General features: G+C 31.5%; 3 protein-coding genes across 3 annotated transcripts in view; 2 read left to right on the top strand and 1 right to left on the bottom strand.

The window, feature by feature from the left end:
* Nucleotides 1–3,991: 3,991 nt before the first annotated feature.
* LOC100645620 (lysosomal Pro-X carboxypeptidase) lies at nt 3,992–6,592 on the top strand. Its single transcript, XM_003393546.3, has 7 exons — nt 3,992–4,437; nt 4,708–4,848; nt 4,933–5,213; nt 5,289–5,446; nt 5,517–5,689; nt 5,795–6,144; nt 6,316–6,592. The coding sequence occupies exons 1-7, from the start codon at nt 4,270–4,272 to the stop codon at nt 6,527–6,529; spliced, it is 1,485 nt and encodes a 494-aa protein (XP_003393594.1). The 5' UTR covers nt 3,992–4,269; the 3' UTR covers nt 6,530–6,592.
* A 239-nt stretch (nt 6,593–6,831) lies between these two features.
* LOC100645515 (kinesin-like protein KIF3A) lies at nt 6,832–10,924 on the bottom strand. Its single transcript, XM_003393545.4, has 9 exons — nt 10,765–10,924; nt 10,096–10,514; nt 9,793–9,983; nt 9,498–9,637; nt 9,221–9,418; nt 8,747–9,138; nt 8,264–8,681; nt 8,060–8,185; nt 6,832–7,978 (listed from the first exon to the last, which is right to left on the bottom strand). The coding sequence occupies exons 1-9, from the start codon at nt 10,777–10,779 to the stop codon at nt 7,841–7,843; spliced, it is 2,037 nt and encodes a 678-aa protein (XP_003393593.3). The 5' UTR covers nt 10,780–10,924; the 3' UTR covers nt 6,832–7,840.
* A 1,475-nt stretch (nt 10,925–12,399) lies between these two features.
* Nucleotides 12,400–13,417, top strand: part of LOC100646857 (tricalbin-1) — a 32,531-nt gene continuing 31,513 nt past the window's right edge. Inside the window, exon 1 of the mRNA XM_020868070.2 lies at nt 12,400–12,544. The gene's annotated coding sequence lies outside the window, so the exon portion shown is untranslated. The remainder of the gene's footprint in view (nt 12,545–13,417) is intronic.

The raw sequence follows: 13,417 nt of genomic DNA, 5'->3' as shown, positions 1-13,417 counted from the left end.
AACTTCAAGAAAACGAAATTACGCATTTCGGGCTACGGTCAACTTTGAAGATTGAGGATCAGTGGACCACTGTAACAGAGCAGACACTTTCGACGTTTCGACAAAGGAACACCGCAACGGAACCTTTCCTACGGGGTAAACGATCAAGGTGAGCAAGCCCTGGATTCTTTTGCCAAATACAGAACGAGAACAGACAGCACAATTAGTATAACAATGGCAACGCCACGAGATGATAAAACCGAAACTGTTAGCGCCGCTTCAACTAACAGCGGAATAGACCCAACAGTTAAAGCTTTGCTTGATGCAATGCAGAAGCAGAATGAGAGACTGACCCAACAAATGAGTATGCTTACACTGCGTATGGATGAAGTTCTAGCAAAAACAAAAACGGGAAATGTATCGGAGGCCCGTTCCCTAATAACCGTAGACGAAGTAACCCACACCGCTAAAGATCAATCGGTCCTTCGAGAACCTCGCCCATTACATCAAACACCACCTCAACCATCCTGGGAAAGGACTTTTCCTGAACAATATACGCAACCAGAGCTAAAAGCTGAGAGTGCATTAAAATGCATTCCGATATTAAACGGAGAGGATGATATAGGCGTGGAGGATTTTATTCATGAAATACAAGAAGTAAGAATAATGTGTAACGAACCAACACTATTACTAAAAATGATTAAAATAGAGAAAATTGTAGGAAAAGCCGCAATGGCAATCCGCAATATTCGTATTACCGAATTCGAATCTCTGTACGAAGCATTGAGACGTAATGTAGCTGCGCAAGTATCAGTGAGAGAACAACAGGACGAATTAAGAGGAATGAGGCAAGGATTAACCGAAAGTGTGCAAAACTATAACATCAGATTTCGAAGTGTTTTTAACAAACTCCAACACAGCATTACCAACGAGTATAGAGACGAACTAACTCGACGAGTGATGAATGAGCAATTATACATGGACTCTGTGACCGACTATGTAAGAGGCCTTCGTCCAGAAATAGGGCAGACGCTAATGGTTAATCTCCCCCCAAATCTCATCGAAGCAGAAAGGAAAGCAATGAATATGGAAAGATACTTTCGCGAGCACAGCTCTCGCAGACAGATGACACGACAAACAACCGCCCCGCCATTTTATCGTAACCAGGCGTCTCATCCAGTAGACAATCGCCTCGCTATTACAGGTAATACGAATAATAAAACTCCACGCACACAAAACATTCGACCAAGAATGAACAATTTCACGAAGTTTGAGAACAGACCATTAAGCGAAAGGACGCAAACGAAATGTCCCAAATGCAATCAATTGGGACACCTTCCCAATCAATGCCAAAATTTTCGAATACCGCCTCAAAGAAAAGCCCCTCCAGAAATAAACCACTTTCAAGAACAATCAGAAGAAATACCAAAATTATTGAAACTAACATCTAACAAAGACAACTTTTTCCAATTAACAAAAACATATCTGGGCCCATATGACGAAACCGTATGGTTACAGAAAATATCAAACATACTTAAAACAAATAGAAAGATAGGAATAGGAGACAACAACTTAAACGCACAAGACAAAGCACACATAAAAAGATTTCTTTTATTTTTCAATGATCAACGCGACGACATAGAATTTGCTTACGAACCAATACAGAGTTTAAGTGAAGAGGAAATAGAACAAGTACTAAAAGAAAATCATGACTTGGTAGGACATCCCGGAATACAAAAGACGTACCACAGAATCAGAGACAAATATAATATCCCACACCTAATGGACAAAATAAAAAGCAGAATAGGAACTTGTGCGACATGTCAAACATCAAAGATTACTCGGATAAGAGGAAAGGAGGAACCACAGATAACCGACACCCCGTTAGAACCTAACGACAAAATCGCTATGGATGTGATAGGTCCGTTGAAAAAGACCAAGATAGGAAACCAATACATTCTCTCTATACACGATGAACTAACCAAATATTTAATACTTGTGCCCCTAAAAACACAACAGACCCAATCAATCTGGAATGCTTTACTGAATCATTACATTTATATATTCTCCGCGCCGAAACATATATTAATTGACAGAGGACAAAGTTTCATTAGCGAGCTAATGCAACAATACGAAGAAGCATTTAGAATCAAACACATAAAAACCACCTCATTCCATCCACAATCCAACGGAAGCCTAGAACGAACACATGCTATAATATCCGACATGTTAAAAGCTATACAAAACGACAATGAAACAGAATGGGATCAAAACCTAAATTTTGTGTGTCTAGCATATAACACTATGGTTCATGATGCCACTGGATATACCCCTTTCGAACTAACATTTGGACATAAGGCCAATCTCCCTTCTACCATATCCCAAAATCCCCAAAGAACATACGCTGATGAGGTTAGCTTCAGGAAACGAGAATGGGATGCCAAGCTACTTAAAGCCAGAGAAACTCTAATGAAGAGTAAACAAAGATACCAAAGAGATCAAAGAAAAAAAATTATTAAACCTCGATCCATTTTTAGAGAAGGAGATTTAGTATTAGTTCATAATGATCATAAAGAACATAAGTTAGATACTGAATGGCTAGGGCCATACACCATTGAAAAAGTAAAAACCCCTTATTACGAAATAATGGTGAATGACTCGATTAGGAAAATACATGGTAATCGTATTAAACCTTACTTTCCAGGACGGTCTTCACCTTCTTCATAAGTAGCTGTTATGCATTTTTTTTTTTTTTTGTTTTTGTTTCGTTGATTAAGACAAAGAAGAAAACACACTTTTAACCAATTAGCGTCCATAAAACAATCCTGAAGAAACACTAAGATTTTGGAGGACCAAAATCAATCTAAGGAGGGGGGTATGTAACGTAAATCACGTCAGAGACCAGGACACACACATACCGTGGGCAGGATGGTGTCACGATCGGCATACTTCGAATCCGATGGATCGACAATGGAGATAAAGATGTGGCGGCTTTGGCGACAATGTATATCGCCGAAGTGCCTAATGAGTCCCAACGGTCCATTGAATGCTCTAGAAGCGTGGCAACGGTCCCGTACGCCTACAGGATAGGGAGGATATTGAGGGGTGATAAACAAAGAAGAAGCAAATCCCCCCGAAAGTCAAATTGTAAGAGTTTCAGTCTTGAACAGTCACGCCTAGAGCTCAGAAGTGTATTATAAGTGTATTATTAAGTGTATAAACGAGAAAAACATAAAGTTTCTTTTTTTCTTTTAATTTTTTTTTTATTTTACGCGACACACTCAACGTATTTATAGCAAAACGGTTAGTTTGTAGAAAGTGATCATTAATATATTTGGATAAAGTATAGTATCTGGATTGCAAAATTTTTTATCTGAATATGTCTTTTCAGGGATATTTTAGGTTGTTAAAGCCGTTATTTTTAATAGTAATAAACAATTTTGAAAATTCAGCTTTATAAATATTTGACCGACAAAAATCTTAACTCTACAAATCCATGTAAGGCCGTGATCATACAAAACAGTAAAACAACCAATGGTACAACTAATGTCAATGCATCAAATATTAATTTTACCGTTTACCGCTGTTTGTACAATCACAGTCCAGCCGGCCACCTCACGGCATGATGGCCGGAAAATAAAAAATAATCCAAACCTAATCTAATAGCATGCCATATAGTAAGTAAGCCATATAGTAGATTAAGAGTACCAAATTTTTAAAAAGATCTAAAAAATTTCTAAAGATTGTCATTCTAGTCGAATATTTTACAGTCCGGATACTATACAAAAGCCACAAATTTTAAATTATAATATAGAAAAAATGTTAAAATCGTCAAAAATGAAAAATGCCGATCGAAGTAAGAAAGAGTTGTATTGTTTGTAAAAATGCGAATATACATGAATATTTTTCAAATAAACACCATACGTGTAGTAGCCGCTGACACCAGACTCGCTCTGTGTTCTCGTTTATAATTAGCTCTAGTTGTAGCGGTAATTTATAGGTGGCGTATGTCATGTTTTGACTGTTTTGACCGTAGTGTTAAACGTGTACGTGTGGCCATGTGATCATTTTCCAAGTTTTTGCATGTACGGATTCCAAGTTAATACACCGTAATACATATACGACTGTGGATAACTCTGTATATATGTATACAGATATGTGTGTGTATATATCAGTGCCTGATACGGAAATGTTCTAAAGACATTTGTTGCCGATGTTGGTTTATCATAAATTAATTCAATTAACGTCAATTAAAAGTTGGAATCTGGAATTCATTGATAGTGTATTGAGATGGGACTGTACAATATTTTACTATTCATTTTTATTGCATTATGGCAACCTACCATGCAATATATTCTTTTAAATAAATTTTACGGAAACTATCAAAATCAATTACGCACTCAAAATGAGTTATACAGCGGGAAATACAAATATGAGATTAAAACAATTAATATGCCAGTATGTGATATTAAATTCCTGATGTAGAACTATTATCGGTGACATTCGTTACGAATTATTTTTATATGTTTATTTTTCTTGCCTATTTAATGTACATATATTCTTACATTTATAAATTATCGATTATTGCATGTGCCTTACGAGAAAATCTCTCAATATACAGAGATTTAAACTTATTAAATTACTAAAGTTCTATACATTACACACGTGTATGAATCTTATTTATATTTTCTTTTGTATAAAAAATAAATTATTTTAAATATATCACAGGTGGATCACTTTAGCTTTTCAGTGCCAGATACATTTAAATTACGATATCTTGTAAATAATACTTGGCAAATCAGAAAAGATGCACCTATTTTCTTTTATACTGGAAATGAAGGTAACATTGAAAATTTTGCTCAAAATACTGTAAGTATACAACCTATAGGATAATTAACTAACATTTCATTTAAACATAATTTAAAATTCCGACTTAATTCTTATATTTTACAGGGTTTCATGTGGGACATAGCTCCAGAATTTGGAGCTTTATTAATTTTTGCTGAACATCGTTACTATGGAGAATCTATGCCTTATAACAATAAATCCTACATGGATTTGAATCATTTAGGATATCTAACATCTCGACAAGCCCTTGCAGATTATGTCGATTTGATTCAATATGTGAAATCTAAACCAGAATATAAGTATAGTCCTGTTATAGTTTTTGGTGGTTCATATGGTGGTATGCTTAGTGCATGGATACGTATGAAATATCCTCATGTTGTACAAGGGTTAGTGAAACATTACCAACTAGAAATACAATAAGAAATATATATAATATAAATAAAAATTATATAATATTACAGAGCAATTGCGTCTTCAGCTCCAATATTACAGTTTAGTGGAGTTACAGAATGTGAAGCTTTTGTACGCATAGTTACCTCAGATTTTAAAACAGCTCATACAAACTGTCCAAAACTTATTCGTAGATCATGGAGTACTATTATCAATATAACATCAAGCGGTAATAGGGTAACCTATTATTTATATTGTCTTTTTATATTTTTAAAATTATTCTCTATTTTTTCTAATAGACAAAGGGAGAGAGTGGTTAGCAGATAGTTGGAAATTATGTCAACCATTAAAAAATTCAAGCGATGTCCAACAACTAATATCTTATTTGGAAGATATTTATACAAACCTTGCTGTAGTAAATTATCCATATGAAGCTAACTTTTTGACACCATTACCTGCTTACCCCGTTAAAGTAAGTATTTCGATTTACAATTAGTCTATTGTTCAATTAATCTCTAAATAAAATTATTTCATTTATATACATTTCATAATTTACAAGATATTGTTGTTATTACAGGCTGTATGCAAACATCTAACAAATCAATCACTCGTAGGAACAGAGTTATTAATAGCAATACACAAAGCAATTAATATATTCACTAATTATACTGGTGAAACAAAGTGTTTAAATTTAAATGATTCTGTGCCTCAATTAGGTGCTGTTGGATGGCCTTTCCAAGCTTGTACAGAAATGGTAATGCCAATATGTTCAGATGGAATAAATGATATGTTTAAACCTCGTTCATGGAATTTGGACAGATATACCAAGGACTGCATAAAACAATATTCAGTAAAACCACAGCCAAACTTAATATGCGAACAATATGGATGTAAAGATCTATCTACTGCAACAAATATTGTTTTCAGGTATATATATCATCAAGTAATATCAATTTGTTTTACTTGAAACAATTGAAACAAATGTGAGATTAATATATACATAATATAAGTCTACATATATATACTAATATTTCACATGAAATATAATTATTATTTATAATGTAATCTTTTATTTATTCATTATTTTGTTTCATTTAGTAATGGTTTAATGGATCCATGGTCTAGTGGTGGAGTATTACAAAACTTATCCTCTTCAGCAGTAGCAATAATAATACCAGAAAGTGCACATCATCTTGACTTAAGAAGCAGTGATGCCAACGATCCATATAGTGTTATTTTAGCACGGAAATACCATCGCTTCTTTATTAAAAAATGGATTCAAGAATACCGAGATAAAAATAAAATTTATTAGCTAAATTTTTATACTGATGTTGTGATGGGAAACTTTAATAAAAAACGAATATGCGGAAAACTACATAAGTACATAATTATTTATTTTTATTTCATAAATTATATATAAAGAAAAGCATAATATACACACAATAATAATTACAAACATCTAGTATCCTTAACTGCTTTAAGTAATTGGTAAGGAATTGAGAATAATAAAAATTTTTATTATCACAGTACTTAATGTCGTAATAAAAAGTTAAAACTCAGACAAAATTTTTAAATATTTTCGATAATAGAGAGTAAAAAATAATTTAAATGCAGTTAAAATCCTATTCTGCCATAGAGATGTGCTTTGCTTTCTCTATAAGTTTATTGACATAAATGATTAAGCAAGCATTAGTACACATTAAATTTTAAACAAAACTCAAATTACTTTTGCGTTCTTTAAATTATTATAAATGTTTTAATGACAAAATTTAACGTTATATAGAAATACTTATTGTAATACTATTATTAAACTAAAGAAAATTTGGTCTTTATCAAATTATAATACATAAACGACGATGTAAACAGACATAAGATTGCTAAGTTTTTGATAAAGACTGCGTTTCTATTGTTTTCAGTTACATTTAACTCTAATTTCCTAGATCGAACTAAACGATCTTATTTCTTATTACACAGGTACAGCACATACTTTTTCCTCCCTAAAATCTTTATATCAATTCTCCATTTAATAGTAACTTGTATAGCATGCTATTAAATATGAAAATGTAATTTCTGTGGAAGTTGATATTCATTGATTTAGATTTCACCATCTAATATTTCATAGACATCGCAGAAAAATGTATCTAAATACATAAAACATAAAATCTTACTGTTATAATTCTTCTTTAAGTATTAATGGTGTGTACAATATAAGAAAATCATCCGAGTTGAAATAATAATAACTTCATCGAATTTAATTCAATCGAACTTAATGCAATTTATGTAAATTAGCAGAAATTAAGTACTTTATATAGCATGTAATTTTAAATTATATGATCATATAACACAGAAATTGTAGTTCTTAATAAATCGGTCCTATTAATTAGATATTGTTCTATTATACTGTATATACTCTTTGCTCCTATGCAGTACTTAAGATCAGTGTGAACATACCTAATTCAGAATAGAAATAAATGTATAATTGCAGAAAATACGCATTTTCTCGTATATGTTACATAAACAAAAATAAATTAGAATAATGCTTTTAAAAAATGCTAAAAAATCATAGAATTGAATACTCCGTGAAATATAAATATTTTTATCATTTTATAGATTAAACATAGTTTTAGTGTGGTGTACGTCTATATGCTGTAGTTGGCCTTGGAACTCCAGATCGGCTTCGTATTTTTTTTGGTTGCACGAAAGTATTGTCAATTCCGTTATTGTAAGAGAGATATATGTTTGACATATCAGGCTGAATTTGCTGGCAATAGACATTATTATAAGTATGATGATTTATTACATAAATATGATTTATTGTTAATTTTGAAAAATTAATACGTACATCCTTGTTAGTTCCTAATGGTGGCGTGATTTGTGCTTTGCGCATATTGTTACCTGTATATGCTACACACTTTAATTGCCATTCCCCAATATCTTCATTCCAATGAACATATCTTTCAATCGTTGTCTAAAATAGGATTGGTACATAGATCTTTTGGCGAAAATATTTACTTTTTTAAATAAAATATTACACTGTCATAGATACCTGATATTCAACAGGAATGTAACTATTTACTATTAGCTCTTGAAGTTGTAATTCTCGCCCAATACCTCTAACTCCTTCCAAAAGCCCTTCCATCTCTCTTTGATGTTCTTGCTGTAAATCAGATAACTCTGCTTTAACAGACATTAACATTGTATGTACGCGACTTAATTTCTTAGTTTTCCCTGCAGCTTCTTCTTGCAAGGAAGAATATTTCTCTTCTATATCAATACGTTCAGCTTCCTTTGCTTCAATAGCTTTTTTCAACTGTTCTTCTCTGCTTTTACGTTGTTCAAGTTCAATTGCAGCTGCAGCCAATAACTGTTCTTGAGCTTCTGCTTTTTCCAACAAATTTTCACCTCCGACTAAAATTTTATTTTGTAGATTCTGCATTTTCTCTCGTAATGCTTCTTTCTCGCTCCTAGAATAATTAATATCTTTTATACTCTTCAGCGATATTCTTTAACCAATTCTCTAAAAACTTACTGAGTTCTTTTTAGTTCGATAACATCTTTGTCATCGGGACTTTTATCTTCTCTTTCAGCTTTGTCAATTTTTTCATTGGAATCTATATCCCTATCTTCTAATTCTTCCATTGTTAATATTTGACTTCTTCTACGTCGTGCTTTCTTCTCATGTCTAGTCTCCCCTGTTTCTTCAGAATCTTCAGATTCGTCTTCAGATTCAGACATTTCAGCACCATTTTCTTCCAATTGTTTACGTAATTGTTCGATTTCAACTTGAAACTGCCGAAGTAAAGCATCTTTTGGATCTTCGTTAATTCTCGCTCTATTTTTAATATTCTTAGCGCGGTTCGCATAACGAAGTGTACTGATAGTTTCATCATAGTTTATATCTGCTGGACTTATATTTGCACACTAAATTGAAATAATTGAAATGATTATTTCATGAATAATGGAGAAAGAAAACGTAGAAAGGAAAGAAAATGAATAATGTTACCATTAAGGTTTTTGAGTTACCACCCAAAGAATCTTGCAACAATCTCGTGAGTTTGGAATTTCTGTAAGGCACATGTGAACTCTGACCATCAACTAATGCGGATATTACGTTACCTAGTGTCGAAAGTGATAAATTAATTTTTGTTGCTTCTCTTAAACGAACTCCAGAAGCTTTTGTCTTGCTTTGTCTTTCTGAACCCTAGAGAATATCAGTAGCATGAATTAGAAAATATGTTAAACTAAAGTACAATAGAATAATGAGAATAAGAATTTCATACAGCTAAATCAACTAAATGAAGTTTCCCCATTTTTACATGTTGTTCGCCATCCTCTCCAAGTTGACTAGATTCAACTGTGATTGTAAATATTACATGAGACCTCGAACTCAATACATTCATTGCTGTAGCTCCAACAACACCTATGTATTATATAAGAATTATATATCATATGGTTGTTTATAACAATTTATTATAACATCAGAAGCATAGCTGTTTCCATTATTATAGGTATTAACATTTAAAATTATATATGTAAAATTATATATTTTACAAAGGTACCTGACAAGATACTTACGATTCTTATTACCAAGAGACATTATTCGATCTAAATCATCAGCATTATTGACAACATAGCCACTGAGATCTTTTACAAATACTCCAATATCGGGTCTTTCCTTTACTTCTAGTCTAGTATTTTGATCTTTACCAAGTAAGTCTCTAACTTCTTCATTATAAATCTCTAAATATGTTGCACGTACAAGGAATCTATCAATCAAACATTATTTCTTTATATGTTTAATTCACACAAAATACTTAAATATAAAATTGAATACGAATGAAATTTTGATTTATTTCCTTTTTCATAAAAAGTACTTACTTTTGGTTGTCGTGAGCCTTAGCTATGTATCCAAAAATATGTGCAAAGGTATTAGGAATGATTCCCCTAAGTTGTGGAGATGTCTTTGCACCTGACATAGTATATGTTTTACCAGTGCCTGTTTGTCCATATGCAAATATAGTTCCATTGTATCCTTGAAGAACTTTATCCACAATAGGTCTCGCAGTTTCATTGTAAATATCAACTTGAGTTGAATCAGTATCAAAGACAGCGTCAAAGGAAAATACTTTTGGTGGTTCTCCTTGTGCAGCATTAGGATTTTCAACTGTTATTTCACTATTTATCGTATCCACACGTACTATATTCTTACAGTGCCCGTCCAACTCCTTTCCATTTAAAGGTCGAACACGGACCACAACCCTAACATTTTCTATTTCTCCGAGTTCTGTTGTATTGTCCTAGATAAAGAATTATTATATTATTAAAAGTAAGAATATTAAATCATGAAAAAGTTATATGATACGAGAAATAAAAGAGTAAAATATCCACAAAATTTAATTTATATTCATTATTATATTTCTTTTCCCAAGTTTCTAATGAATAATACGATTACGATAATAATACGATTTGACAGTCAGAACTGTCAAAAAAATAATTCAGTATCTTTCATTTAAAATGCATGTTACTGTGATACATAAAAATACTAACTTCAGTCCCCGGCATTGCAGCTTTATTTCCTTCTAAAGTCACATAAACACAGGATTTAAAGCATAATACTATTTAATCTAAAAATACTGGTAAAACGCAATGGACTAGCAAACGACCTCCGTAAACAAATGGATCGATTTGTATAATTATATCGCATGAAGATAGATGCAAGCTGGTCACGTCATCTATAGTCCATTAAATTAAGAACTCAATGAGTAATTTACCGATATTTTGTTACAATGTTACAAAGTCCTGTAGTTGTATAAATAAAATATTTTTTTTTTTATCTCCATTTGTACTTACGTTTTATCTTTCAGATATTAGACTATTAGACAATAATATAAATGAAATGCAAATTCATAAACAAAAGATGATGTACAAATAGATCTTGATTTTTTGACGATAAACAACTTTTATATTTACATTGTTTATTATTTAGTTATACTATATCATATTATAGTGTGAATAAGTAAGATGACTGATTTTTCATTCATCTTACTTGTTATGAAATATTCTTATATATGTATGTACAAATATAATATATATTATGAAACGAAACAGTTTGATAAAAAATAAGAGAATAAATGAAATTAAAAAATATAAGGTTACAAAATGTGTCTAAATATAAAGATTTATTGAATTAAGATTGAATTCTGAAAGTATGAACTAAGGTCAGATTAAATGTTCAAATCAGAGTATATCTTAGATAAACATATATACATATATTTCTTGTTGTATAAAATAAGTTAATAACTATATAATTATTGAGTTAATATTTTTTTTTCGTGCAATTATACCACCGTCAGTGATTCCACTCTAACACTTTAACTTGTCATTTATACATATGTGTTATATATATATATATATATATATAAAGATACATGCCATTATATGTATATCATCATGTATATAATATAATAAAATATAATATATATATGATGTTATATTATATTATATATTGTATATACATAATACCGAATGTCAAAAAATAAATTTTAATTTGTGTTATTAATAATAAACAATTTGGCTTCCACAAAGCTAAATTTTACTTCCGCGGAGCTACATTTCACATTAATGACTCCTATAATTCTTTTATACAACTATCAATAATCATATTCGTGTATCTGTACCTCTCCTGTAATAGGAGACAGAAGCGAATCATGATTACATTTACAAGTAATAAGAATAAAATTTATCAGTTTAAAAATTTTATATAATATCATTATAACATTATTATAACAAAATGAATGATATTGAAATAATATAATAATAATTAACTAGTAGAAGAAAAGGAATGAACGAAGAAACGTATGAAGTACGCTCAGAACAAGAAAGTACTTATATACAGGACAAGAGTTGTGAGATTTATAAAAAAAAAAAAAAAACAGGGAAAAGAAGGAAACGTTAACCTTAGAGAAGTTCCATAGGCGACAAATGTCCAATTTACAGTGATAATAGTTGAGCAAAGACTGCATGCATATGCAGTGCGAACAATAGGAAACAAATCCCTCTCCCTATGTTCTAGTCATTCCCCTCTGTATGTCGTACCCTGGGAGCCTGATGCATATCCCCACCTAGAGCAAGAGTGTACTCGTTTGAAGCGAAAGAGCAGCTGACGGCCGTAACAATACATTTTCTGCACGCGAGAGCAGTACACCCTACGCAGGGTTACGTTACAAGAAAAGACGGTGAACTCGGTGATACGCACGCCACTGCCTGCTAGCTGCTAGATATACCGGTGTTACAGTGATGTAAAGTTACCAGGACGCGTAGGCAGCAGGTAAGGATCTATTCGCTTCGACGAGATATCGATCTTCCTACTCCAATACATATATGAACAATCAGACACATTAATATATGCCTACATATATAGAAATTTCTTCTGCTCCAACATTATTATTTTTTGTAAAATGTCGATGTATATTTAAAGTCGATCTGCAAAAAAATACGATATAAATACATAGTGGGAAAATAAGGACTTATAATATATATGTTATGTATTTTTGAAGATGATTAATCTCATTTGTTTGAAAGAACAAATTATATGTAATTTGTTTAAAATTGATCTTTATATTGGTAAATGTAATTCCGACGCTGCAGGGTGGCTTTACGTTAGTGGTAATTATGGAGATAAAAAAACATAATTTAAAAATTATAAAATGAGATCGTATTTTAATGATTTTCCTCAAAAATATTTTTTATATGGTTATTCAGTATGTATTTAAATAGTAGTTTAAACGATTGTATCTGGTGTGTTGATCTTTTTTTTTCTATTCATATATAAAGAGGGCGTTTTATCAAAAAACTAGTTATTTCGAATTAGCCTTAGCTTTAGAATGGTGTGTATGTTTGTATATATTTGTGTACGACAACGTTTTCAGTTTTATTCTAAAACACGAGCTCTCCAATTTCTTCCATACAATGAATGCAAAAATTGACCAAAAGATTTATTACATTGTTATTTCGCAAAGTAGAATATTTTATTATATCGATCGAATATATCTACTCGCGGAGATCTTAATCGAAGTAGATGTTATTCATTTCTCATTCAGACATATGTATATATTATTTCATTCATCTTTCTAAAGTGTGCGTATAAAGAATGTTCGCAAAACGTAAACTATGTATACTTTAGTCTTACCTATACATAATT

This window comes from Bombus terrestris, chromosome 2 (genome assembly GCF_910591885.1).
Source record: "Bombus terrestris chromosome 2, iyBomTerr1.2, whole genome shotgun sequence".
Taxonomy (NCBI): Eukaryota; Metazoa; Arthropoda; class Insecta; order Hymenoptera; family Apidae; genus Bombus; species Bombus terrestris.
This window is presented reverse-complemented; position numbering and strand designations above follow the sequence as displayed.